Source organism: Perissodus microlepis, chromosome 5 (genome assembly GCF_051167445.1).
Source record: "Perissodus microlepis isolate ML-2025 ecotype Zambia chromosome 5, ASM5116744v1, whole genome shotgun sequence".
Taxonomy (NCBI): Eukaryota; Metazoa; Chordata; class Actinopteri; order Cichliformes; family Cichlidae; genus Perissodus; species Perissodus microlepis.
In genome coordinates this window covers 8,975,459-9,001,644 of record NC_140465.1, presented here as the reverse complement: position 1 = coordinate 9,001,644, position 26,186 = coordinate 8,975,459, and the positions used below count along the sequence as shown (strand labels likewise).

At 43.1% G+C, this 26,186-nt stretch overlaps 1 protein-coding gene across 1 annotated transcript; it reads right to left on the bottom strand.

Annotated features, from left to right (window-relative positions):
• Positions 1-18,991: 18,991 nt before the first annotated feature.
• On the bottom strand, positions 18,992-22,111 carry LOC146386547 (potassium channel subfamily K member 9-like). The gene is given in 3 exon segments (XM_084927211.1): positions 18,992-19,326; positions 19,646-19,927; positions 21,838-22,111. Coding segments are annotated over 3 exon segments (891 nt in total).
• Between the last annotated feature and the right edge of the window lie 4,075 nt (positions 22,112-26,186).

The following is a 26,186-nucleotide window of genomic DNA, read 5'->3' as shown; positions in this document are numbered from 1 at the left end:
TCTTCTTTCTTTAAACATTTGATACATTGTGGTGGACCACTAGAGGGCTCCACTCACACCCAGTGTATAGGAAGTGTGTTCCTGTGTTTTGTGGCGCGAGATGCACAGTTGATGTTGGAGACGAATAAAGAAGGAGTGAGAACTGAGAGCTCTGTGTCGTTGATGCTTACCTCCACATTGGTGACCCCTGACTCGAGCATGCAACGGGCTGCAGATAACGCAGACTCCGCTATGGATGCATCAGCGGCCGCCGGACCTCCGCCTCCTGTTGCAGCTATGTTCGCTGTGGCGCTGAAACTGCCGGACTTTTGGCTTCATGACCCCCCGTCATGGTTTGTACACGTGGAGGCTCAGTTCGCCCTTCGCGGCATCTCGGCTGACGACACGAAGTATCACCATGTGGTGGCCTCACTCGACCCGCTGGCCACCCGTTGCGCGATGACGCTCCTCCGGGACCCACCCGCCCAAGGGAAATACGCTGCCCTCAAGGAGCTGCTTCTTCGGCGCTATGCCCTCTCCGACGCTGAACGAGCCGAAAAGCTCCTCAACCTGTCAGGCTTGGGTGGCGGTACCGCGCTCGAGCTCATGGAGAACATGCTATCGTTGCTCGGGCCGGATGACGGTGGTTTCCTCTTCGCCCACCTCTTCCTCCGCCAACTACCGGCCGCCGTGAGAGCTGTCCTCGCAAACTCCCCGCTTCTGCCTGCGAAGGATTATCGCTCCCTGGCTGAAGAAGCGGATCGCATTCTCCTGGCTAGCCGCACTTTCGACGTTCACGCCCTGGCTACGGACTCGCCGGCGGCACCTTCCACGCCTCCACCTGCCTCCCCCGGAGCATCCGCCCCCTTGCTGACGGCAGGGATTGCTACACGCCGGCACCGCGGAAAGAGCATCTGATTCTACCATCAGCGTTTTGGCGACAGAGCGCGTCGCTGCCTGCCGCCTTGCGCTTTCACGGCCCAGGGAAACGGACCCGCCAGCGCGCCGTAGCAGCCGCGACCGCTGGCAATACAGAAAGGCTGCTCTTCATAGAGGACTCGCGCTCCGGGAGACGTTTTCTCGTGGACTCCGGCTCCCAGAAGAGCCTCCTTCCCCCTACCGCTGCCGACGGACTAGCAGCGAACTGTGGGCCGCAGCTCATTGCAGCTAATGGCTCTCCCATCAAAACGTTTGGGGAATGGTTGGTGACTGTTTGTTTTCATGGCCGGGATTTCCAGTGGAACTTTGTTGTTGCCGCTAGCTCTGTACCTATTTTAGGTGCTGATTTCCTGTGTGCTCATGGACTTCTTGTCGATGTTGCTAACAGACGTTTAATCGATGCTCTCTCGTTTTCTTCGCTACCCTGTTTTACTCGGGCCGCCGAGCCCCTGATTCGGGCTAATGTAGTGACCTCCGGGGATGCTTTTCAGCGTTTGCTTTTAGAGTTTCCATCGCTGTCTGTCCCTAATTTCTCTAGCACGGTAACGAAGCATGGGGTTGAGCATTATATTCCAACGGTCGGGCCCCCGGTGTTCGCACGCGTGCGCCGCCTCGACCCCACGAAACTGTCCGTCGCTCGGGAAGAGTTTGCAGCCATGGAGCACCTTGGCATTGTACAGCGTTCGAACAGTGCATGGGCCTCTCCGCTTCACATGGTGCCCAAATCGGACGGTCGGTGGCGGCCATGCGGAGATTTCCGCCGTTTAAATAATGCCACGGAGAATGACCGTTACCCCATCCCCCACATTCAGGATTTTTCTGCCAATCTCACCGGAACGTCGATTTTTTCTAAAATTGACTTGGTGCAGGGGTATCACCAAGTTCCCGTGCGCGCCGAAGACGTTCCTAAAACCGCTGTCATTACCCCCTTCGGCTTGTTCGAGTTTTTGCGCATGCCGTTTGGCCTGAAAGGTGCCGCCCAGACCTTTCAGCGGCTGATGGACTCCGTTTTGCGTGGGCTGCCGTTCGTTTTTGTTTATCTGGACGATATATTGGTGGCCAGCTGCTCAGCGAGCCAGCACGAGTCCCATCTGCGCCAGGTTTTCCAGCGTTTGGCAGCGCACGGCCTGATCATCAACCCTTCCAAGTGCCAGTTTGGGTTGCCTGTTCTGGATTTCCTCGGGCACCGCATTTCCGCTGAAGGTGTGGTTCCGTTGCCCGACAGAGTCCAGGCCGTTTCGGCTTTTCCGCGTCCCACATCGGTTAAAGCGTTGCAGGAGTTCTTGGGGATGATAAATTTTTACAACCGCTTTCTCCCCAGAGCTGCCCACCTGCTACATCCACTCTATGCTGCCTTAAAAGGTAAAACGGCCAAAGATCCGGTTGACTGGCTGCCGGAACACGTCCATGCGTTTTCCGCAGCCAAGTCTGCGCTGGTTGACGCCGCCCTGCTGGCCCACCCGCTTCCGTTGGCAGAGATCGCGTTGACCACCGACGCGTCCGACGTGGCAGTGGGTGGGGTGTTGGAACAGCGGGTTTCAGGTCTCTGGCAACCGCTCGCCTTTTTCAGTCGTACGCTCCGGGATGCTGAACGCAAGTACAGTGTTTTTGACAGGGAGTTGCTGGCCCTGCACCTCGCGACACGACATTTTCGTTTTTTCCTCGAGGGTCGCAACTTTACTGCATACGTTGACCACAAACCTTTGACGTTTGCGATGTCCAAGGTCTCTGACCCATGGAGCGCACGCCAGCAGCGCCAGTTGGCAGCCGTTTCAGAGTTTACCACAGACATTCAGCATGTGGCTGGTAAGTCCAATCACGTCGCTGACTGTCTCTCACGTGTGTTGGTTTCTCCGGTGTATGTCGGCGTCGACTACGCTGCCATGGCCGCCGAGCAACGTGCTGACCCAGACGTCCTTGCCCTTCGGTCAACAAAAACGGGCCTCGTGCTGGGTGACACCCCGGTGTGGGACGGCGGTCCGCACCTTCTTTGTGACGTTTCCACCGGCCGCCCCCGCCCGGTGGTTCCCCTTTCGTGGCGTCGTCGTGTTTTTGACTTGGTGCATGCCCTCTCTCATCCCGGCGTCCGGGCCTCGGTCAAGCTGGTCAGCGCCAGGTTTGTTTGGCCGGGCATTCGCAAGGCGGTGAAAGAATGGGCGGCGGTTTGTATCCCATGCCAACGCTCGAAAATCCACCGGCACACACAGGCACCCCTCGAACCTTTCCGTGTCCCGGGTAGGCGTTTCGATCACGTTCATGTGGACCTGGTTGGTCCCTTGCCGCAGTCACAGGGTTTCACGCACCTTTTGACTGTGGTGGACCGCACGACCAGGTGGCCGGAGGCGGTACCCCTGGCGTCCACGACAGCGGTGACGGTGGCCAGGGCATTTTTGTCAACGTGGGTTTCACGTTTCGGTCCCCCTGCTGACATTACCTCGGACAGGGGCCCCCAGTTTGTTTCTGAGCTTTGGTCTGCTATGGCTGACGGCCTGGGGGTCAAGGTCCACCGCACCACAGCATACCACCCGCAAGCTAATGGGATGTGCGAACGGTTTCACCGGTCACTTAAGGCCGCGCTCCGGGCTTCCTTAACAAGTGGCGACTGGGTCGACCGTCTTCTGTGGGTTTTGCTGGGATTGCGTAGCGCGGTTAAAGAAGACCTCGGGGTTTCCCCGGCTGAACTGGTCCTCGGCCAGCCTCTCCGGGTCCCCGGGGAATTCTTACCTGAGAGCCCTCCCCCATGTTTCGATACCTCTTTGTTGCCTTTTCGCCCCCCAAGAGACTCATTTCCTGTTCCTGGTCCTGTGCACCACTGCCTGCCTGACACTTTTGTTCCGAGTTTGTTGGACTCTGCTCGTTTCGTTTTCGTCAGGCACGATGCCCATAGGACTCCGCTGCGTCCACCATATGACGGGCCATACAGGGTTCTTAAACCAGGCGACAAACATTTCATTTTGGACTTTGGCGGTTGGCAGGAGGTTGTCTCTGTTGACAGACTTAAGCCTGCACATGATATGCAGGAGGATCAGGTGGTCCCGGCCCAGGCCCCTCGCCGCGGCCGCCCACCTGCCACCGGGCTGATGGATTCTGTTTTTTCCCCCAGGAGCAACCCAAAATCAACGGAGTCCGAGTCGTCTGCAGCTTTTTCTGACCGCCAGTGCCAGCCTCGCTCCCGGGCTGGGTTGCCCTCTGTCAGTTCCCCACCCCCCCGGTTCAGCCGTTCCGGCCGTTTGCTTAAGCCCCGGGTCCTGGACTAGTTCTGCTGGGTGTTCGGGGGGGGCATGTGTGGTGGACCACTAGAGGGCTCCACTCACACCCAGTGTATAGGAAGTGTGTTCCTGTGTTTTGTGGCGCGAGATGCACAGTTGATGTTGGAGACGAATAAAGAAGGAGTGAGAACTGAGAGCTCTGTGTCGTTGATGCTTACCTCCACAACATTTTCTATGTTCAGCTGTAAATAAAACATGGGTTTATGAGATTTGCAAATCTTTATATTCTGTCTTATTTACATTTCCCACATCGTACAAACTTTTTGGGAATGTTTTTTGTAACATTGTGCATTTTTGTTACTATGAGCATTGGCTTTTTTTATTTGTAAGTCCTGTTCGAAGGCATCCAATGGCCCAAATGCATGCGAAAAATCAACCAATTTACAGCTAGGTGAAATGGTACGATAGTCTAAGCCAGGGGTCGGCAACCTGCAGCTCTTTTGTCCTTATACTGCGGCTCCGGGTGGTTTGGGAAAATAAATTAGAAGTATTTAGCTGAAGGGTATTTTATTTGTGTTTAGTTCTTCTTTTAACTTGTAGTTCTAAATTGGAAGATTATTGTGATTTTGAAATATAAAAATAAAATTATATCTTATTATTTTTTCATCGCTCAAAATAAGCATCACACTCGCGGAAGTTGTTATACCCGCCAAAACGCCGTGCATTTATCGAGACTTTCGACCCCAGGTAGGCCAGTTATGGATCTTCGGATCCACATTATGTCGGCAGCTGTTCTCCACCGTGAACTATGTTAAAAACAAACACCGCTCACGCCTCACAGATGACAGCTTACAGTCCTGCGTAAAGATGAAAGTGACTTAGTACAGCCCCGATTTTCAGACGCTGTGCGCAGAGGTTCGGGACCATAAGTCTTATTATAAACATATCACGGCAGACTCGACGATGTTTCCATCAACATGCTTTTCAGCATCTCTTTATTGACCACTTTTCACACACGGTTGCTGTACGCATACAGCCGGCTGTAGCTTTTCAGCTCACAGCCCGACAACACAACAGCATAGATAGCACAGACTTTAAGGCGGCGAGGCGTAATTGCGGGTCCCGCTCAGGTGCATCCGACTCCCCTGCAGCGGCGCTGCAGACCACGCCCCGCCACACACATTAACCAGGTAAAATACATATTTAGGCAGAATTTTGCAAATATCTATTTTTTTTAGCAGCATAGTGCTTCTTTTTCCAGTTGTTTTTTAAAAGTCAGGTCAAGGCTTCAAAAGCCCAAAGGTGACATAAAGGTGGCGGCTCACAACAGTTTTTGTTTGCTACATGGATCATTTTAGTTCAGCTGGGTGTCTTTCCTTTTGTTATATTTCTTTAAGAGTTCAAAATGTGTTAATTACATAAATAAAATGTAATTTTCTCTGTAGCACTTCATGGATTTCATAAGCAACAAACCTTAGTTGCTCTGTAGATTCTTTTAAAAAGCAGTTAAAAACTTTTCTGTTCAAACAAGCCTTTTGTTGATCTACGTATTTTATATTCTTTACATTATTTACATTTGATCTTTTACATTGTGTATAATGTCTATTGATTGTATTATTTATTTTAATATTTGTGTACAGCGCTTTGTGACTACCTGTCTGTGAAAAGCGCTTAATAAATAAACTTAACTTACTTACTTTAGTTGTTCACACAAAGCATAAAGGTAAAAAAAACAATATATACAGTGTTATCTTCATTTTAGATTTCAAAAAGTATTTGCGGCTCCCAGTGTTTTCTTTTGCGTGGAAACCGGGTCCAAATGGCTCTTTGGGTGTTAAAGGTTGCTGACCCCTGCTCTAAGCAGAATGGAATATAAGTACGAGCGGCCCGCTTCTGAGATGGAGCCGATTATATTTGTGCTGCTGCTAATGAACATGGTATTTTAGCACACAAAGTGAGCCTGCATGTAGGACGTGTGGCTGATATTAATCACAACAGTGACATACGTATTCTGGTGGATTCTAACAGAGGGAGACCTCTGGCTCTCAGCTCTTTGTTTAATCACCTCTCCAAGGGATACACAGCTCTGAGTCAGGTTGGCTACTGGCATCACACACATGCACACACACTCACACAAACAAAGCAACTGCAGAAACAAACTCAGTTTACCTTTGATTTGTACGTTGTCTTTTACAGATTTGGTGTACCTGTGCTATGTTCCAAGTGCCTTTCTGTAATAGTGGAATTGATTACTACAAATTAAAGTGAAAGTCTTATAAGACTACTGCATGATAAACCAAACGTACTGGCAATGCAAAATGTTGTTTAACCCAGTGCTAGAGTTTTAAACAGTTATGTGTTTATTGGCTGAACAAAAACCATCACAATATAATTTGATCCCAAGTTGAGGCGGTAACATAGGAGACCGATTACTCACTGTAAATATGATTTATCTCTGTCCATTTACGTTTACTGTAAAATGTGTGCCAAGCCTCTACTGATGTCACATTACTATGGGAGGCTAATAAAAGTCACATAGCCAATACTTGTAATGCTCCCTATTAACACACGGCTGTGATTCCACAGGAGCTTTGGTACACTAGCAGCTATACACGGCTGATGTCATCTCGATGTGTAGAAGGAAACATGTTAAAGAAATGACACAGTGGTCAACAATAAGATTGACTGTACTGTTACACTCCCAAAATTAACTTTTTGTAGTTGTTGTTTCCAAGTGTAGAAATCAATATACAACCAACCATCAGAACTGATAAAAAAAAGTGACTTTGAACATGGCATAGTTGTTGGTCCCAGATGGACTGGTCTGAGGATTTCAGAAAATGCTGATCAGCTGGGATTTTCTCACACAAGCATCTCCGTGGTTTACAGTGACAACAAAAACAACAAAAATAGTCTGGCAAGACTATTTTTCAGAAATGCCTTTGTGATGCCAGAGGTCAGAAAAGAATGAGCAGACTTCTTTAAACTGATGGGAATTAACACAAATAATCACTCATTACCACCAAGGAATCACTGAAAGCACAACACGCCAAACACTGAGGAGCAGAAGACCACACTGGATGCCACTCCTGTCAGCCTGTCCTGTCAAGAACAGGAAACTGTGCCTACAATTCACACGGGCTCACCAATATTGGACAATGGAATAATGGAAAAATGATATCTGGCCTGATGATATACAGATGGTAGGTTAGAATTTGGAGAAAAAACATTGCATGATACATTCAGTTCCAAAGGCAAAAGGAGGCCCACTCGATACTAGCAAGGCATACCTAATAAAGTGGACGTATAAGGCTGAAAAGATTTGCATGGCTCATAGGTATGTTTTCTCATGAGTCCACAGTCTTATAAGAAACTATGCGTACAACATGGGATATCACTAATAAGCTGCTCCTGGTGAACAATTAAAACAGTTATTATGTCAAAGGAGGAATTTTATAATTGGGATTTTCCCATCCCTGTCAAGGTTTGTTTACTGTGTTCCCCTGACATGTGCGCTCTCACCACTGTGCTCAAGATCAAGTTTTTATTCTAACTCTGACCTTCTACAGTAGACTGCATGATTAACTATTAAATTCTAGTCACATAACCACAAATCTTTAAAAAAAAAACCACCAAGTCAGCACTCCTCTGCTGCAATTGCCAGAACTCCTGTCTTGCGCTTCCTGTGTGTTCGTCCATATTTTTGTCAGGTAGAGTGAACGAGTTAGAGTGTCTCTGCAGGTGGCAAAGCTGTTTAAGGATGATGAGAGATGGTGTGTCTTAAGCCCATCTTTAATTCAGATGCCTCATCCTTCTCCGATCGAGAGAAAACAAGAGACTTCAGATTTGAGATTGATGCTCGAGTGGGAGGCGTGCACAGCCAGCGTGAGTCACACGCCTCAGACGTGATGCAAGAAAACAAGCAGTAGATTTGCAGTTCATATGTCATGACATATCTATTGATTGGACTGCCTGATTTTACACATTAATCATAGCCATTGCTGTCATTTTATGCACTGAATTATTGCTGAGATATTTACAGATATTGTGTCTGAAATCAATATTTAAAAATAGTTTGAAGGATGTATTCAATATTGATTCAAACATAGCAGGAAAGTTCCACTTTGGGACCAAGGGTGATAATGAACTGTGGGCCCTGGCTAACACTCTTCTTCAGTGCACTCTATCACCTTTAAAGAGTTGGCCGAAAAAACTAGAGTTAACACATCATATTAGAGCTTCTGATGAGACAGCCAGTACTTCTTTGGTGGAAATGCATTTTTTTCCTGTCAGCTTGAGAAAATGTAACAAAAAGTGTCTTTTTTAAGTACAGCGCTCATATCCTGATAAAAGCCCACCTTGATTTTACACTACAACACTCTACTTAGTTGAAAATGTGCAAATAAAATCAATCAGCCAAAGCACAGCATCATACCTGTATAAAAATAGCATCCATGGTTAAAGAGGTGTGTAATGAAGGGTAGAAGTTAGTGGTATTAATATGAAGGAATTTTTAGGCACCTGACACTAAGCTCTTACCCTCCTCTTAACACCTCCATAAAACAAAGCAAGCATGTGTCTCAGGAGAGCTTTTAGGGTAAAATAACAACTTAGTGAGTAATGCACGTATTATTAACTTGCTGCTGCCCTCGGTACAATATAAAGGTCAGGGAAACACATGTTTGTCCTTGTACTGCAGGGACAAACATGAATGATATTGAATTATTGGTGCTTGAGAAAAAAATGGGTTATTTAACCCACAAAAAATCATCTCCCGAGTACTTTGAACATCTATTAGAAATATCCTAGCTGCTAACAGAGCATTATTCCCATTACTGAATGTGTGCAGGCCTTTAAGAAAAACCTTTATATTTACATTGTAATCATTTAAATGCTGTTAGGATAAAGCAGTACAGGGCTGCAACCATAAGCTTTGTTTTCTTGCATTTTTTCATGCCATGAGCGGCACCTCTGTAGCTCATAGAAATTCAATGTCTTGCTCAAGGACAGTTTTTGAGAAGTTACAAACAAGTAAGGCTGTCATGTGGTATTCCCCCCTTATATAAACAGCGAGAACGACTGCATCCCGGAGAGGATAGAGGGAAGAGTAAGCAGCGGTATGAAGAGAATGAGACTACAGGTGTTTGAATTAACTGAACGCGCAGCAGTAGCCATGCTACCCCAGAGAGAGCTCACCTCTGAAAATCAAAGGCAAAGGAAGCGCATTTGCAACACATGTCAGTACTAAATCAGTGTCATTTAGTACTGATGTGCTCGCCTGTTGCATTTCTGGTTTCATCAGATTACAAATCATATCTATTCCACCATTGGCAATCACCTGCAAGCAATTTGCAAGCAAATCAATAGTAAAATATTTTGGAAATGGATTTTAGGACTTTAGAAACACCAGCCTACCTGCTTTAATTGCTGTTTGCGGCTGATTGGTATTTTCTTGCACCCTACTTTCCCCACAGACAGCTTGGTTATCACTGATATTGCAAAAGGCTTTTGATTAAATTAAATTTTCTTTTTTTAGTGCTCTTTTCTTTGTGCAGTCTCCATATCAACCCTTCTCTATTCTTGTATTTGTATTCTGTGGAAAAACCTTACATTTCTTATACACCTTATACACCGCTCTCTGACTTTCATATGATACGCACAGTAACTACACACAACTATAAACAGATGGACATAGCTATCGTGGCATAACCCACTGGTGTCTGAAGTCTCATTTTGAAGCCTAGTGAGAGTTTCAGCTGTCACCATCATGGTTGCAAAACAAAACAAGAAAGAAAAAAAAACAGATGTGACAATAAAGGGAAGGGCTGTTAGCCAATTAAAAAACACTTTCATTAGACAACAACTTATCAGTCACAAGCCATTGCCCAATGAGTGTGTGGTTTCATAACACAGACCATGCTCCATTTAAAACATGGTATGACGGAGGTTTTAAAAATAAACCCTACATTTTTTCAACATGACCCTAAATGAGTGACATGAACTCATCATGAAAGTGATTACAGGGGTGAAGACAGAAAGTCATTTTCCCATAAGCTTTTTCACAACCGGAAGTCTTTATGCAACCTCAGCTATCGCCATCTGGTGGCCTTCGTATAGACGGCAGGTTTAACGCACTTCCACCCCGGCTCTGTTTGTCTGCCTCAGAAGCTAGATTTTATTCTATGAAAACAACATGTCCATATGTGAAGACAACTGCAGTAAAAAGCCGTTTAGTGTCAAGTGTTAAGCTGTTATAGCAGGATGCTGTAAAGTCATATAATCCGTCTTAAGTACGGATGTAAGTAAGTGGGGATGTTTATTGAAGACATTACAGGGAGTGCAGAATTATTAGGCAAATGAGTATTTTGTCCACATCATCCTCTTCATGCATGTTGTCTTACTCCAAGCTGTATAGGCTCGAAAGCCTACTACCAATTAAGCATATTAGGTGATGTGCATCTCTGTAATGAGAAGGGGTGTGGTCTAATGACATCAACACCCTATATCAGGTGTGCATAATTATTAGGCAACTTCCTTTCCTTTGGCAAAATGGGTCAAAAGAAGGACTTGACAGGCTCAGAAAAGTCAAAAATAGTGAGATATCTTGCAGAGGGATGCAGCAATCTCAAAATTGCAAAGCTTCTGAAGCGTGATCATCGAACAATCAAGCATTTCATTCAAAATAGTCAACAGGGTCGCAAGAAGCGTGTGGAAAAACCAAGGCGCAAAATAACTGCCCATGAACTGAGAAAAGTCAAGCGTGCAGCTGCCAAGATGCCACTTGCCACCAGTTTGGCCATATTTCAGAGCTGCAACATCACTGGAGTGCCCAAAAGCACAAGGTGTGCAATACTCAGAGACATGGCCAAGGTAAGAAAGGCTGAAAGACGACCACCACTGAACAAGACACACAAGCTGAAACGTCAAGACTGGGCCAAGAAATATCTCAAGACTGATTTTTCTAAGGTTTTATGGACTGATGACATGAGAGTGAGTCTTGATGAGCCAGATGGATGGGCCCGTGGCTGGATTGGTAAAGGGCAGAGAGCTCCAGTCCAACTCAGACGCCAGCAAGGTGGAGGTGGAGTACTGGTTTGGGCTGGTATCATCAAAGATGAGCTTGTGGGGCCTTTTCGGGTTGAGGATGGAGTCAAGCTCAACTCCCAGTCCTACTGCCAGTTTCTGGAAGACACCTTCTTCAAGCAGTGGTACAGGAAGAAGTCTGCATCCTTCAAGAAAAACATGATTTTCATGCAGGACAATGCTCCATCACACGCGTCCAAGTACTCCACAGCGTGGCTGGCAAGAAAGGGTATAAAAGAAGAAAAACTAATGACATGGCCTCCTTGTTCACCTGATCTGAACCCCATTGAGAACCTGTGGTCCATCATCAAATGTGAGATTTACAAGGAGGGAAAACAGTACACCTCTCTGAACAGTGTCTGGGAGGCTGTGGTTGCTGCTGCACGCAATGTTGATGGTGAACAGATCAAAACACTGACAGAATCCATGGATGGCAGGCTTTTGAGTGTCCTTGCAAAGAAAGGTGGCTATATTGGTCGCTGATTTGTTTTTGTTTTGTTTTTGAATGTCAGAAATGTATATTTGTGAATGTGGAGATGTTATATTGGTTTCACTGGTAAAAATAAATAATTGAAATGGGTATATATTTGTTTTTTGTTAAGTTGCCTAATAATTATGCACAGTAATAGTCACCTGCACACACAGATATCCCCCTAAAATAGCTAAAACTAAAAACAAACTACAAACTACTTCCAAAAACATTCAGCTTTGATATTAATGAGTTTTTTGGGTTCATTGAGAACATGGTTGTTGTTCAATAATAAAATTATTCCTCAAAAATAAAACTTGCCTAATAATTCTGCACTCCCTGTATGTTATTTCCTCGATAGCTGGTGAAGAAGTGGATTGTCATAAGCAGTGAAATCCCCCTGTGTTTGTCTTTATGTGCGTTTGCCTGCCTTATTTTGTTAAGCTAAACTGCTCTGTCCTGAGTGCACGCCCTTATCACATTCCATATGTTTGGATCAGCTGTGACGGACAACAATTGCTGCCCCATATTCGGCTCGTGCCGTCGCAATACAACTTCTGCTGCCAAACTAATTTACTCCTGCCGCCAGCACTTTTCATAGTTGCCTTGGAAACAAAACTTGTCGTAGCCTTTCTGTTTAGTGAAAGTGAAGTAATTGATGCATTATATGCTAATCAGAAATAACAGTGTGGGTAGGATGATGTGGATGTTCACCCGGTTGGCATACCAAGCAGATGCAGATGAGTATAGAGCTGTCTTTTTCCTGGGCAGACCTTTGATGATGAATGCCAGGCGCAGCTCTGCTGATGGAAACGTCTGCTTCCTGCTCAGCAGACCAGCAAAGACACAGTCAATGGAATATTAAAATCATTATATCTGGGAATGGAAAAAAAATGTGAGCATTGGAAGCAGGAAATAGTGTTGCGATAAACAGCAGCCATAGTTCAAAAGAAACCATTTCACCTGACGGCTGCTGCTGTCGTCATCATTCACATTCCCAGAGCAGGTAAACTGTCTGTATGATGGACAATGAAATGGCCCGCAGAGTTAGATGATGACTTTAATTGGCTAAGAGGCTTAAAAAGGTCTTAAAAGAAGAATGAATGTGTGCTATACTGCACTGGTAGCTATTACTGCTAAATGCATTACTTTTAATGCACCATTTAGACAATGGCCTAAATGGCAAAACAAAACTTCCTTTTTCTTATTGTTTCTATTTGTTTTGCTGTTTTGTTTTGTTTTCTTCATCCCCCCAAACTGCCACTTTTTTAATGAGCATTCCTCTATATGATGGAAAATACAGAAGTGTCTCCTGATACAGTAACAGTGATATGGGCTTCTCACAGCTGACAGTAGGAAAAGAAGAGGAAAATGGAATAAAGCTGAAGTGCAGTGTTGTAAATTATTTAGTGCAGGGGCCGTAGCAAAGATCTGACAACTTGCTCATTTAGGAAGATTAACAGATGTGGCAAATCACTCTGTTGTCAATCTGCTGAACTAAAGAACTATGAATAAATTGGCTTTCATATCTCCACTGGGAACTATTCTTTATGAGGGACCTCTTTTCCTTTCTCTCCCTTCACAGTGTGACTAAAAATAAAAAAATAAAAAAGGATACATTTGTTATCTAACGGCACTGAGGGCCATTGTGTTGCATTTTCCTCTGTTGCCTTATCTCATTCATTCAAATTCTGCTCCGACTGCAACTTCTGAATCAGTCTTAGTTACAGGAGGGAGCACATTTGTGCAAGTTTTATGTAGAGCTGCACGTAATGAGAATAACACAGCCCTGCTGGACAGGAGATAAGTGTGACCCGCACAATACAGAGAGACCACCAGCCATAGATTTTCGTAGAACAGACAAACGTCCTTGTATCAGAGCAGCTATGCTGTTATAAACTGCTGAGAATCTCTCGCTCCCTTTATGAGATGCTTTTGAATTCACGTCTGACGTATTCACTTCTATAAGCCGTCCTCCAGCAGAATAGCACTCAAACATAGTGAAGATGCTTATATGTAGGCATTAATCTGCCAGTGGCCAGAGCCTTGTTTCATGGCTGCAGACGTATTGTCCAAGAAGAATAAGAGCTCCTCTTTACCATTTATTACTTTCTCTATCTCCCATCTCTCTCCAAGCCACTGTTTAGGCAGGAAGCCTCGTGCTTAGAGAAGATGTTGTCTTGTTAAATGGTACGAGTGAGCAGGAAATGGATAACGGCCAACCTTGATAATTTTACATGCTGTTCTTCAAACAAAAGAGTGAATCACTGGAAATTTCTTTTACTGGCAACACAAAATGAGCAAGTCTCATTTTATGTTGCCAGGCCTCTTATGCAATAACCATTACACAAGTTATGTTAGAAACAAAACTCAGAGTCTACAGATGTGCTCTAAAGCCCTGATGGTGCTTTGAGCTAAATGCTAGGTATTTGCTGATGAAGGCCGATGATGGTCATGGCACAGGACTTAAAGTTGGATAATCAAAGTCTTGGAACCTTAACTCTTTACCACTTGAAAGTAACCTTCGAATCTCTTTTCTGAAGCTGTCGTGTTTCAGGCCTGCTCATATACCACAATGACTGGGTTAGCATCAGAGGTTAGCGAGAGTGGTCACTGCTTTTGACTCACCAAGGTTTGACACACGTATCTGTGACAATGTTATGGGTTCTCTTGCAGCGGCACACAAGGACGGGGCCCACTTTACGTCAAAGCAGGAAGAAGAGCTTGACAGCTTGTTGCCTCACAAGTGAAACACTCACAATGCAACAATGTGGCTACTTATAATGGCCGTTTAGCCTTTGCACAGCAAACACAGACTGATGCTCTTCAATTCAACTTCCTTCCTATGAATTCATGAATTTAGATGCCATTATTGCAGATATGCATCCCTGATAATTAAGGGGTGACTCAAACTCTCCTTTAAGGCCTAAATTAAACTGCAATTAATCAAGCAGTGTGATCCCTTTGACACAAAATGTCAAAGAGACACAGTGTGTCAAACATAGCATCTGATTGGAGGAGACAACCACTGAGTAAAAACAGCCTTTTCACCCTGTTCGACACAAGCAGTAAATTGGCTGGAAATTAAAACTAATGAGCAATTACCCTACCAATGAACTTCTATTATGTCTGTTTTCTCAGTGCTCTCCAACTGAATCCCAATTTCTACTTATTTAATTAATCTGAATAAATATGACACTTGTCTTTACTTCCTTAATCTTTCATTGTGCTCACTGTGAGAATGCAGAGAGAATACATTTTCCATTCAGATGCACATCCGAGAAAATAACTCATAATCTCCCAGCTCCTCCTGAAAGACTGTGAATGTGGGGCGCAGCAGCCACTATTGGTTCAGTCTATTTGTATATTCATAAATACTTTATTTGCATATTGCTTCTATTATGAACCTACAGCCAATATTTCTGCCATATTAAAGCCATATTTACCCTTTCGAAAAGGTCGGCTTGCACTCTGCTTGAACCGACGGCTCGTTTCTGATTTAATCTTGTATCTCCTACCATGCAACTACACATGAAAGACCTTACAGCATGATACAGAAATGACTTAAATATCTAACAATCTAATGAATAATTCACCCACTCGATCAGGCCTGAGCCAAAACAGTACGACCGAGTACAGCTTTGATGGTAGAATTCAACACTGTAGTCAATCGATGGTGATGTTAACAGGAAGTTAATACCCTTTTGTGACAGAGGTTTTTTTTAATCAACTTTAGTATTACTGTGCAAACACTTCAGATGTAGGCAGAGCTCATAGGAGAATCGCTGTCATTACACAAAGCATAAAACCCAAATGACTGGACTTCCTACAGAACTCCATTATAAATGTAAACAGCATATGGGCAAGCATGCTTGAATGTACATTGAAACTGGACTCACAAAGAAAAGGGTCTTTTAAAAGGATCACTACCACCACCTTCAGCTCACTATTTGTAAAACCCATTATGTATACACAAGGAGCAAAATCATATTTCTTAGCAGTGCCATGTACAAACAGCTCAACTGAACCACAAAAGGAGACTAGGAAAAAAACTCTACCCACAACTCTATCGTGTTGTTATGCAGTCACGCACGAGGTAACATAAAAGGAAATCGTCATACAAACGCTGCTGTTTTTGAAAGAAGCTTCTTATTCTGTGTGTCTGAGTCATTGTGCGCCGTCATTTGCCTCTTTTTTTCTTTTTTCTCTTGTCTGCGTGGACACTTTTGAGCACTTTTAGGTTCTAATTGTTGGGACAGCCATAGATGCATCGTAAAAGGAATAAAGTGAAACACCATTTGTGGAGTAATTATGCAAATTAAATACCAGTTTTCATCACTCACGACATGGTGAGCTTTCTGCCACAAAGCCCATTGTTCAGGCTTCTCCTTTCTGCTGGTTCACAAATATCTTTCTAAATCAGAGGTGATACTGCTGGCTGCTGATACATGTCTGCCCGCTTGACCGAAAAGCCTGTGCTCACTTATCAAGAGCCCGAGCGTCTATTCCCACAACAGCAATCTGTGTCATAGTTCATGCTGGCAGATGAAAACAAATCTCTGCTGTCATGCTTTAATTCCCTATAAAATGGTGATAGCACGCAGAAGTAGTGTTTTGTTTCTGAGCTGTTTTACTCGCTGGAAGGTGTAACACAGACAACATGGTTTTAACAGCAAGCAGTGTCGTTGTTGGACTCACAATTTATAAAATAAAATGTTTATATGTAACCATCTGAGCAAACAGAACTATCAGTGTTGGAGAGCTGTGAGGACTCAGCCTTTGTTATACGTAGACCAATGCTGCTCTCTAGTGTAGGTAATGGCAACAAGGGAAAGAAATATGCCGTGTGTGGATTAAATGCAAGTTACTGCTGGTGGGCCCTTGTGAATGGGCTCTTGTCAGGCAGCCTAAAAGTCTGTAAGGAGTTGACAAGGTTTCCCTGTGCCTTAGTGGGTGCCACAGGCCAAACACGGGCACTTTAGACTGATTTATTCGTTCTAAATTACATGCTTAAAATGTGCCTTGTAGTCTGAAGCAATATGAGTGGTCAGTAAGACTACAAAGGTGTGATATAAATGCTAGTCTATTTCAATTTCCTGAAATTATGCAGTGCCAGACTTGAGTGATCCACATGGAGGTCAGAGCACAGGCCAGTTACAGATTAGTGATTTAAAATGACACCGTACTGATTCAAAAATCAGCTACAAGGCAGCATGTGGGCCTCAGTGTCTTTTTTCAGGCTTATTTAACAAGACAGATGTTTGCCATCGTTGGTATGGATCCCACACATTCACCAGCCACTCAGTTAGGTACACCTTACCATGGGTTCAACAAGGCGTTGGAAACACTCCTCAGAGATTTTTCATATCCAAATATGCTCTACTGGATTGAGATCATGTGACTGTTGAGGCCATTTTAGTACAATGAGCTCACTGTCGTGTTCAGGAAACGCCCAGCTCTCCAATCAGAGCTTCTGTTTTGCAGATTGTGGTTACGGGTATGTGGAAAATGGATTTAACATGTTTCTACTAACTGTTCGAACACATTTACTGACTGTCTTTCTGTTGTAGTCTGAATTGGTTTTTTCCCTTGGTGAATGCGTCTGGCTGCCCTGACAGTGGTGAGTTGGATCACAGCATGAAGTCTCTAGACTGGACTACAGTAGTATGAACACTGGATGATAAACATTTTTCTCTCTTTATAAATTTCTCCTGCTGCTGTTTTATTTATGCCTTTTCATTGTATTTCAGCTTGATTGTCTAATCTAATGTATTAACCATATGTTTTTTTTATTTTAATAAAAACTCTTTAGAGTTATTAATAAGTTTTTGTTTTATTTTGGCTTTTGTTGCAATGAGACACACTTAGTGAGTAGTTGGAGGTGCTCTTTAGCGTAGATTGCCTCTCCAAGTGGCCAAAGTTAGTTGCAATGATTTGTAAGTTTAGTGGCAAATAGATAATAATAAACTAATTTATCTAATTCTATGGACTTTATGTTGGTTAACAGTTCTTCTATTTGTTACATAAACTACTGAAATTAATCTCCGACACCTCTGACTTTCCAGTAACAAGGCTCTGTTCCTTTACAACCAATTTGTAATACAATTAAGGTTTATTACGCTAATATTTCCTTGGGTACAATGCCCCTCAGCTGGTGTTGGGTTTGTTTGTGACTACCCCCTTCCACATTCACATAAATGGAAATTATTCTAGTAAAAAATAGATAGATAGGTAGATAGATAGATAGATAGATAGATAGATAGATAGATAGATAGATAGATAGATAGATAGATAGATAGATAGATAATCTTTATTTGTGCAGTATTTCATTAAATGTACCTGTGTATTCTACCCCTACCTATAATCCAACTAATAGCACTGTGTTGCTTAACCCCTTCTTTAAGGTACATGCCCACCTTTGTCCACCTCCATCACAGCCTGACATCAGTGAGTTTTTCTCAGGGTGGAAAGCTCATTCAGATCCACTGAAGATATTACATAACGTTTTTAATGACCTCACTCTAAATAATCAGTGGAGTTAATAATCTTAATAAACACCTTAACTTTTTCCATTAAATCTTTTTTTTCCCAGATAAATAAGATGAGATTGAAGGTTTCAGTGGTTTGTATTAAAAATCTAATCTGCAATGTGTCATTCAACCACACATCTGAGACAACAGCTTGTACTTGGAGGCCACTTCTGTGCCACGGCTCATTTTCTGTTCTTTGACAGAGATGATATGGTTGGTTTTTACCTGGCTACTGCCGTCATTCAGTCATCTTTTACCATGTGTCCGTCTCCAGGTCCCCCAAAACTGAGCAATAAAGATGAACATTTTTACCTGGGGAACTAGCCAGAGCAATGAAGTGAACACTACTGACAGGAAACAGCAAAGTTTACTGACTGGAAATAACTGTCAGATAAAAGGTCACATGAGACAGTGCTGCAGCGAGAAGACAATTTATTCATACTCAAGTTGTGTGGGTGTTTGGTTTTTGTTTGTTTCTTTTGTTTTTTAATTTGTTGGTTTGTTTTTTGCAGGTGATATAGTGAAGGAAAACCATAAAGTTGCATAAACTATACTTTATTGATATACTTCAAATGTTAGATCATTGGTAATGTTCAGTGTAAATACAATATAAACTGCATATTTAGTTTTAATATGTTACATTTTATCAGACAAGCTTCATAACAAAGAAAGCACGAGGCAGTTTATTCCACCAAAAAGAAAATCAGATGGTTTTATGGGCTCTGTGTGTACAAAGATCCAAAACAAAGGCTATTTCAACTTCAAGTCTTCAAAGATCTCAGTCAGAGTGATTTCCGCCTGCTGTGAGAATTGTTCTTGCCCAGACAGAGTGCCACGCTGCTGGGGGAGGTTTGTGATGACACGGTGTAGAAGCTGCAAGGGGCCTGGTCCACTCTGTAGGAGATGGTACTGTAAAAGACAGGGTTGCTATGGCCGCTTGTCTGGTCACAGTGGGACTGAGAGGCGCTATTGTAAACGTCCATGCAACAGCACATGCAAAGGAACAAAGCCTGGAGTCTGCTGGGTTCAGGCAGGCTTGCATTCTTGGGTATAATAGGTCTGTGCTCCTCTGGAGGAGAAGAGAGGAGGCTGACAAAGCTGTTGCAGCCCTCCATGGGAAAGGTAAGCCTGCTAAGTTCATCTTCATCATCCTTACATAGGTCCTCAGCAGTTCCTTCTCCAGTGTCCACGATCTCCCTGTACTCCTGCTCTTCTTCCCCTGCTGTGGAGGCTCCCATCAAGCTCACCTGAGCTTACAGTGAGAAACCTCAACACCACCAGGTTAAGAAATGCTCCGATGACCGTCAGCCCAACTAGAATGTACATGAAGCTAAATGCCACATAGGTAGGTTGCTTCTAGAGGGCATCTTTTGTCTGCAAGGCTACAAAATCTCCAAACCCAATGGTAGTAAGTGTGACAAAGCAGTAATAAGAGGCATTAAAAAAGCTCCAGCCCTCAAAACAGGAAAAGGCTGCAGCTCCTACAAACAAAGTGCTTACCCAAGACAGTAAACCCACCAGGACCATGTTTCCCATTGACACCTCTGTCTTCTGTAAGCCCAGGCCCTGCTTGACTCTGCTCAGGAGGTATCTCACAAAAGTGTTGATCCTCTCACCCAGGCACTGGAACATGACCAGCGTCAGAGGGATGCCCAAGAGCGCATAAAACATGCAGAAGGCCTTTCCAGCATTGGTGCACGGAACAGCATGGCCATAACCTGCAAAGTCAAAGAATAATACAGGTCAAAGGTTGAGTACTACTGTTTCATAGTCATAAAGCTCCATAGACATCAAACTAGTATATTGCTGCTTTAAACACTGCAAGGCAGGGATACTCACACATAACTCAGTGCAGGTTAAAGTCAAGTCTTCAAACTAATGTGAGCAAACTTGGTTAAACCACAGATAAGTCTCACTAAAACTGCTTGCTGATGCTGTGCCAGGAAACATTTGGCTATCTCTCTATAACTGCAGCTTAACTGGTTTGGTCCAATCATGCTGTCCTCGTTAACCTCATTTCCAGAAGCAGCTGCTAGCGGTGTACATGTGTAAAAGCTCTGTTAATACCAGTATCGTCACCTCCACAGCACTTAATAGCAAACTGAGAAACTTGGGAGGTGCAACTAAAGAGAAGGTTGGTGACAGAGCAGGCTGAACACACAGTGATAAGTGAACACTGTTTATTTGGGAATGCTTAACACTAGAGGCGGGCGGATTGATCTAAATATCGATACCAATGCTGGTATTGGTATCAGATCAGTACTAGCGCCTCAGTATTGATACTTTGTTTCTATCCTCTATGTTCAGTATGTGGTCCATGGAATTGTGTTAAATAAATAAGTATAATAGAAATGAAAAAATACAAGTCAAACACGGGCTATGAAAAATATCGGAACTTTTTTTATGTTGACTGTCACATAATTTTATTTATAGCCTCTAGCACATTGAAACAACAGAAGCTGACTGAAAGTCCTTTAGTGATAAGCACATTTACATTCCAGGTCTCCAAAAAAAACCCCACAAAAAGCTGGAAAATGTGTTCATGTGCAAACTGATGATTAATCTCATTCATCTCACTGCCCTCTCTGACATAAGCCATCTTTATCGTTAAAAGTATCTGTATCAGTATTGGTATCACCAATACTGGCCCTGTATTTACATGGTATTGGCTTGATACCAATATTTTTCAATCCTGCACACCACAACTTAACATAAAAAGTGTTTACTGGACATTAACAGCAGGTTCTCTAACTTTAAGCCTGATCAGCTTTTTAACCTGTTTATATTTCTGCAATTAGTTCAGCTTTTTGGGAAATGGTAAGGACATAGGTGATTAACAAAAGGCAACTGTTTCTACATAATATATGAAGCTACCAAGCTGTAAGAAAACATAGTGACACTTTAGCTTCTTAACATTACAGGGCGTGCACTCTTACAAGGGTGGTTTCACTCAGACCTTTGTTCCTCAGTCTGAGGTTGGGCAGGAAGGCTGGAGCTTATATCAGACCAATAAGACAGCACGTGAGAAATTGTAACTGAAAAGTGTTATTGTTTCATTGCTTTAGGTCTGTTCAGGCCAACCTTGGACTGCTAACCTATCCAGTGTGTACTCACCTCTTGCCTACTGCCAACTGGGATAGGCCCCAAGGTGGCTATAAGAGATTAAGGCTTCTGATCTGTACTTTTTTGTCACATAGAAGTAGTTTAAGTATTTTAAGAAAGGGTTGGGGGTTTTTTTACCATTAAAAAATAAAAAATAAAAACTTTCAAAAACTTTGCACACTTCTTTACTACATATGCAGCTGCCTACATAATCACTTTACCGATATTTTGCTGAAAATGCCAAACTACATCTATCTTAATCCAAGAATTTGGACCTAGAACAACAACAGCAGGTGTTTCTGGACAGCTTTGCTTTCTGTAAATAGGCTAATTTAAAACAAAACAAAACTTTAGCTACATCCCAGCATTACAAGGAGTAATAATTCACAATCAAAAAATCATTTAGGTAGGCCTAGTTTATGTGTCTATTTTCAATGAGTTGCTGTTCAGGGTCCAAACTGTCAAAAAAAATTACTGCAAAAATCACACAATACCGTGAAGTCAAGCCACAACATTATATACTTGCCAATTGTAGTGATAACGGTGATGGCAAAGTAAAAAGAGCCGACGAACTTCCACTGCCTCTCAGCGCGATGCGGCTCTGTCTGATGGACCACTCACTAGATCTCGTTGAAATCGTCCTCGTACTTTTCTTCAGCTCGCTCAGCTTCTGCCCCAGCGCCTTTTTTTCTTGAACTCTCGCTTTCTGACTCTAGTGCGTCAAAAACTGCGGCTCCTACAAGCAGGTAGAAAATACTTGAGAGGATGAGAGAGAGGGTCCTGATGTTCTGCGTCCTCATCCTCAAATCCAGAGTGCCCGGAGGAGGCGGGGAGGGTGCTGCTGCTCCTGCTGCTGCTGCTCAGAGGCACAGATGCACAGGATCAGAGCCATCCTGCACATGGGTTTCACTGGTCTTCACGGTGTAAAGAGGCCATGGGCCTGTTAGGAGTACAGCATAGGTCTAAATGGCTTGAAAGTGTATCCTATAGTATTAGCGTGTGGTCAGGTGAAGCGGCCCCAAACTTGTCTGCACAGGTTTAGTCGTCCATCCTAGCATGCTCACATAACCTCGTTTACTGAACTTTAAGAGGACTATGAGGACTTTTAACAAGTGCTAATGTGCTCAGTTCGGTTTCTTGAAACAGTTACAGTTATATTCGCTTTGATGTTGCAAGATTTCGGCATAGGCTGTTTAGTTTGTTTCACGTTTTGTGCTAGAGTATACATTTCATTTCTTACTTTAAATTTAGTTTCAGGACAGACTGGAAGTTAGAAACTCACGCATGATACAATATGTCTAAATTAGAGCAGGACTATATTAAACCTTTTCTATGGGAAAAGCACAATAAAAAATCATTAAATGTTCTACTAATGTAATACATGTGCATCACTGTATAGAAAATATGGCTGTAGTCGCTAACACCTTTTCTCTAGCGAATTTGAGCATATTGGCTATCTTTCGTCTTTTTTTCCTTAAACCGGTGGTCATCAGGAGGGATGGTTCTGAATATTCCTGCAGAAGCTCCATGTCAGTGATGTCTTAAAGCACATCCTGCTTTAACCTCCATTTTACTTAAACTGCATTTGACTGATTTATGAAAATGGTTATCACACTGTATCAAAGAAGACCTAAAATTAAACAATAGACACCTCGAGGTCCTTTATATTTTAAGGTAAAGACCCTACAATAATACAGAGTAAACCCCAACAATCACATGACTCCCTATGAACAAGCACTTGGCAACAGTTGGAAGGAAAAAGTCCATTTTGACAGGAAGGAAACATCTGGTAGACCCAAGCTCAGGGAGTGGAAGTTATCTGCAGCGACTGGTTGCGGGAGAGGGCAGAGACAGGATGAAGGATGTACTGTGGAAGAGAGCGAGAGATTAATAACAAGTAACAAGTAGAAAATGCATTTTCAAATCGCTGAATGTTTTGAGCTGAAATGAAATAATTGCTAAAGTTAAGCTAAAAATGTTAAATGAGCTGAAAAATACAGAATTTTTCATCTGAAAAAAAGTGCAGAACTGTTGAAAGCTGAAGTTCACACAGAAGAAGAGGTTGAAAAGTAGCTGAGCATGTTTAAAATGTGCATTTGAAAAAGCTGAGTAATGACAAAAGAAAATTTAAAGTCAGGAAACTTCTGAATGAATATTAAAAGTTTGTATCTGTTTGTTTTGAGAGATGCCTCAAAACAAACAGGTTTTCGCTTCTCTCCTGGATCAGCTGGAGCTTTCTTTTGGCACCTGACAAAAGTCCCAGCTGGACTTTTGTCAAAGCTGGGAAACCTGTAGTGATCCCGTATGTGTCAGGAGTATGGGAACAGTTGAGACAGATTTTTTCTAAACACCATGTCTCTTGTGGCTTTTAAACCCCAAAACACGCTGAGCCAAAAATTGGTCCACCCCAAGGATCGCGTCACCAGACACAAACAGAGTAACATCGTGTACGCTGTTAAGTGCCAGGAGGATTGCCAGGACTTATACATGGGGGAAACCAATTACGTAGCTCCACCTGTACGTTCAAGTAGTATTTGTTACAAACAAATACAGAAGCTTAATCAGCATCCACACTAATTAAATGTAAAGTTGTGTATTCTGTAACTCACATACGTGGCAGCCTTTTAAAGAAACACAGCATCACCAGCTACCCTTTCTGGACTCTCATCCCTGTATTATTTTGCCCTATGAAGTACTCCTGTCTGGAGTAATCACACTACCTGCAGCTATAGTATTACTCTCAGCAGTGAGGCATTAGCTGGTGGCAGCGTTGACCTTTATCAAGCGTACATAGCTGCTGAGCCAACTACCACCCTAGCTGTCGTCATTAACTACATTCTGCGCGCTTGCCGAGTGAGGCCGACTGTAGAGGTGGTTTGTGTGTACGTATCAGTGCAACTGTGCAGGGCCCTCGTCTGAGGGGCCTTCACTGAGATTTCCTGTGGCATCTGTTGGATTTTCGCACGTGCTAATCGGGTTCACGGCAGCGCGATCAGAAAACAGGCCAACTGCCTTAGCTCCATGCTGCAACTTATTTCACTTTCACAAAGTTCCCATCTATTTTAGGAGGGCAATCCAATTTGTGGAAACTATTCTTGCACTGAAGCGGGCCATAAAGAGCCTAAGATCTGTCATTAAAATCCACAGTTACTACCTCCATTCCCCGCAGAACATATGACTATCACTATGCTGTGTTTTCATCTTCTACAGCCAATACAGGACCTTAGCCTGCTCTGGTAAGCACGAATGAATCGGCTGCCATGCAGAGGTTAGTGATGTAGCATTCTGACAAGTCTTTATTTCCTCTAATGGTAGAAAGAACAGTCCTGTTGAAATGAGTATGAGAGATAACAGCCTCATTATGGAGCACTAAATGAATTCACACAGTGCTTAAACAAGTACGGATCAATTCCTTTTGCGAACTTCACGTCATAGGAAACAAATATTACCAAAGCAGTGTTATATTGTCATAAATATATAGCTCATTGTAGCGTGCCATAAACCCAAAAAGCAACTGAGTTTATAATAAGGGCGTCTGTGCTGGTTTAAAAATTCCATTCATGAAATAATGGCACTGCATTATCTGATGTACTCATCCCATATCTCTCTGTTCAGCAGGACAATTCATACAACCTGTTATCTCTCACGGGAAGACATTAAGAGCAGGCTGTCCACCGACTCAGGTCCAGACACTCATCTATCCAAGTGCCATTCCTGTAGAAAATGAGCCATGGAAATATACTGCAAACATGATGCTATCTTTGCATTGATAACAGCCACAGTGGGAATAAGGGCAGTGGATACGATAATAATATAGTATAAAGATCCGGAGCATTTTTATCATGAATATAAAAATTCTAACTCTTTTTAAAAAAATAAGTAGAGGCTTCACACATATTTGCAGACAAACATGTCTTTAGTGACAAGGCTACAGTGTCACAGAGGGAAACAGGCTTGAACTTTGCAGCTAATCTCAACAGTCCTTTGAGCCTTTTAGCCAAAAGGGCATGGACATGGTCTGTAAGTCATGTACGTCAGAAAGGGCTCCTAATCAAGACACCTGCAGTGAAGATGACTCTGACTAGAGAAAGTACTCTTCTAATTTAACTTGAATTTATTCTAATTTATCAAATGCAGAAAAAATCTAATTTTTAGACACCTGCAAATTGTAATATTTACTATTAATCATATTGAAATGATGAATTTAATGTGACTCAAGTGCAAAGGGAAGTTGGAAAACTTCTGTGATTTCATATATAAAAAGGCAGGTTTACTCGAGCTTTGGCTGCCCTGGGAGGGAATAATATTTACTGAGTGTACCTCACTATTGGGGTGAAGGTGTGACTAAATTATGGGTTATCTGTGCAAAGTGTGGAGTTTGAAGGGTGGACCCAGGTGCAGACATTCTAAAACTCAAACTTAACTGATGATGAGCTGTTTATTAAGGCAAACAGAACAGTACAAAATAAAAGGGCAAAAACAATGCAAACTAAGCAATAACCTAAACTGGGTAAACTAGAAAGGAAGCACAAACTATGAAAAACCCTGGCAAACAGAAAAACAAACAAAACTCTAAACATGGCAATGATGATGAGCGCATATATATATATATCTATATATAGATATATATATATATATATATATATATATAGATATATCTATATATATATATAGATATATATATATATATATATATATATAGATATAGATATATATACGAAAACCTGAACGCAGGACTTGGCATGGGAACAACACAGACGATCCGACAAAGACTGAATGAGAACGCACAGACTAAATACACACAGGAGGCTAATGAGAGAAGTGGGAACACATGGGGGACAGCTGACACACATGAACATAACGACGTCACAGTGG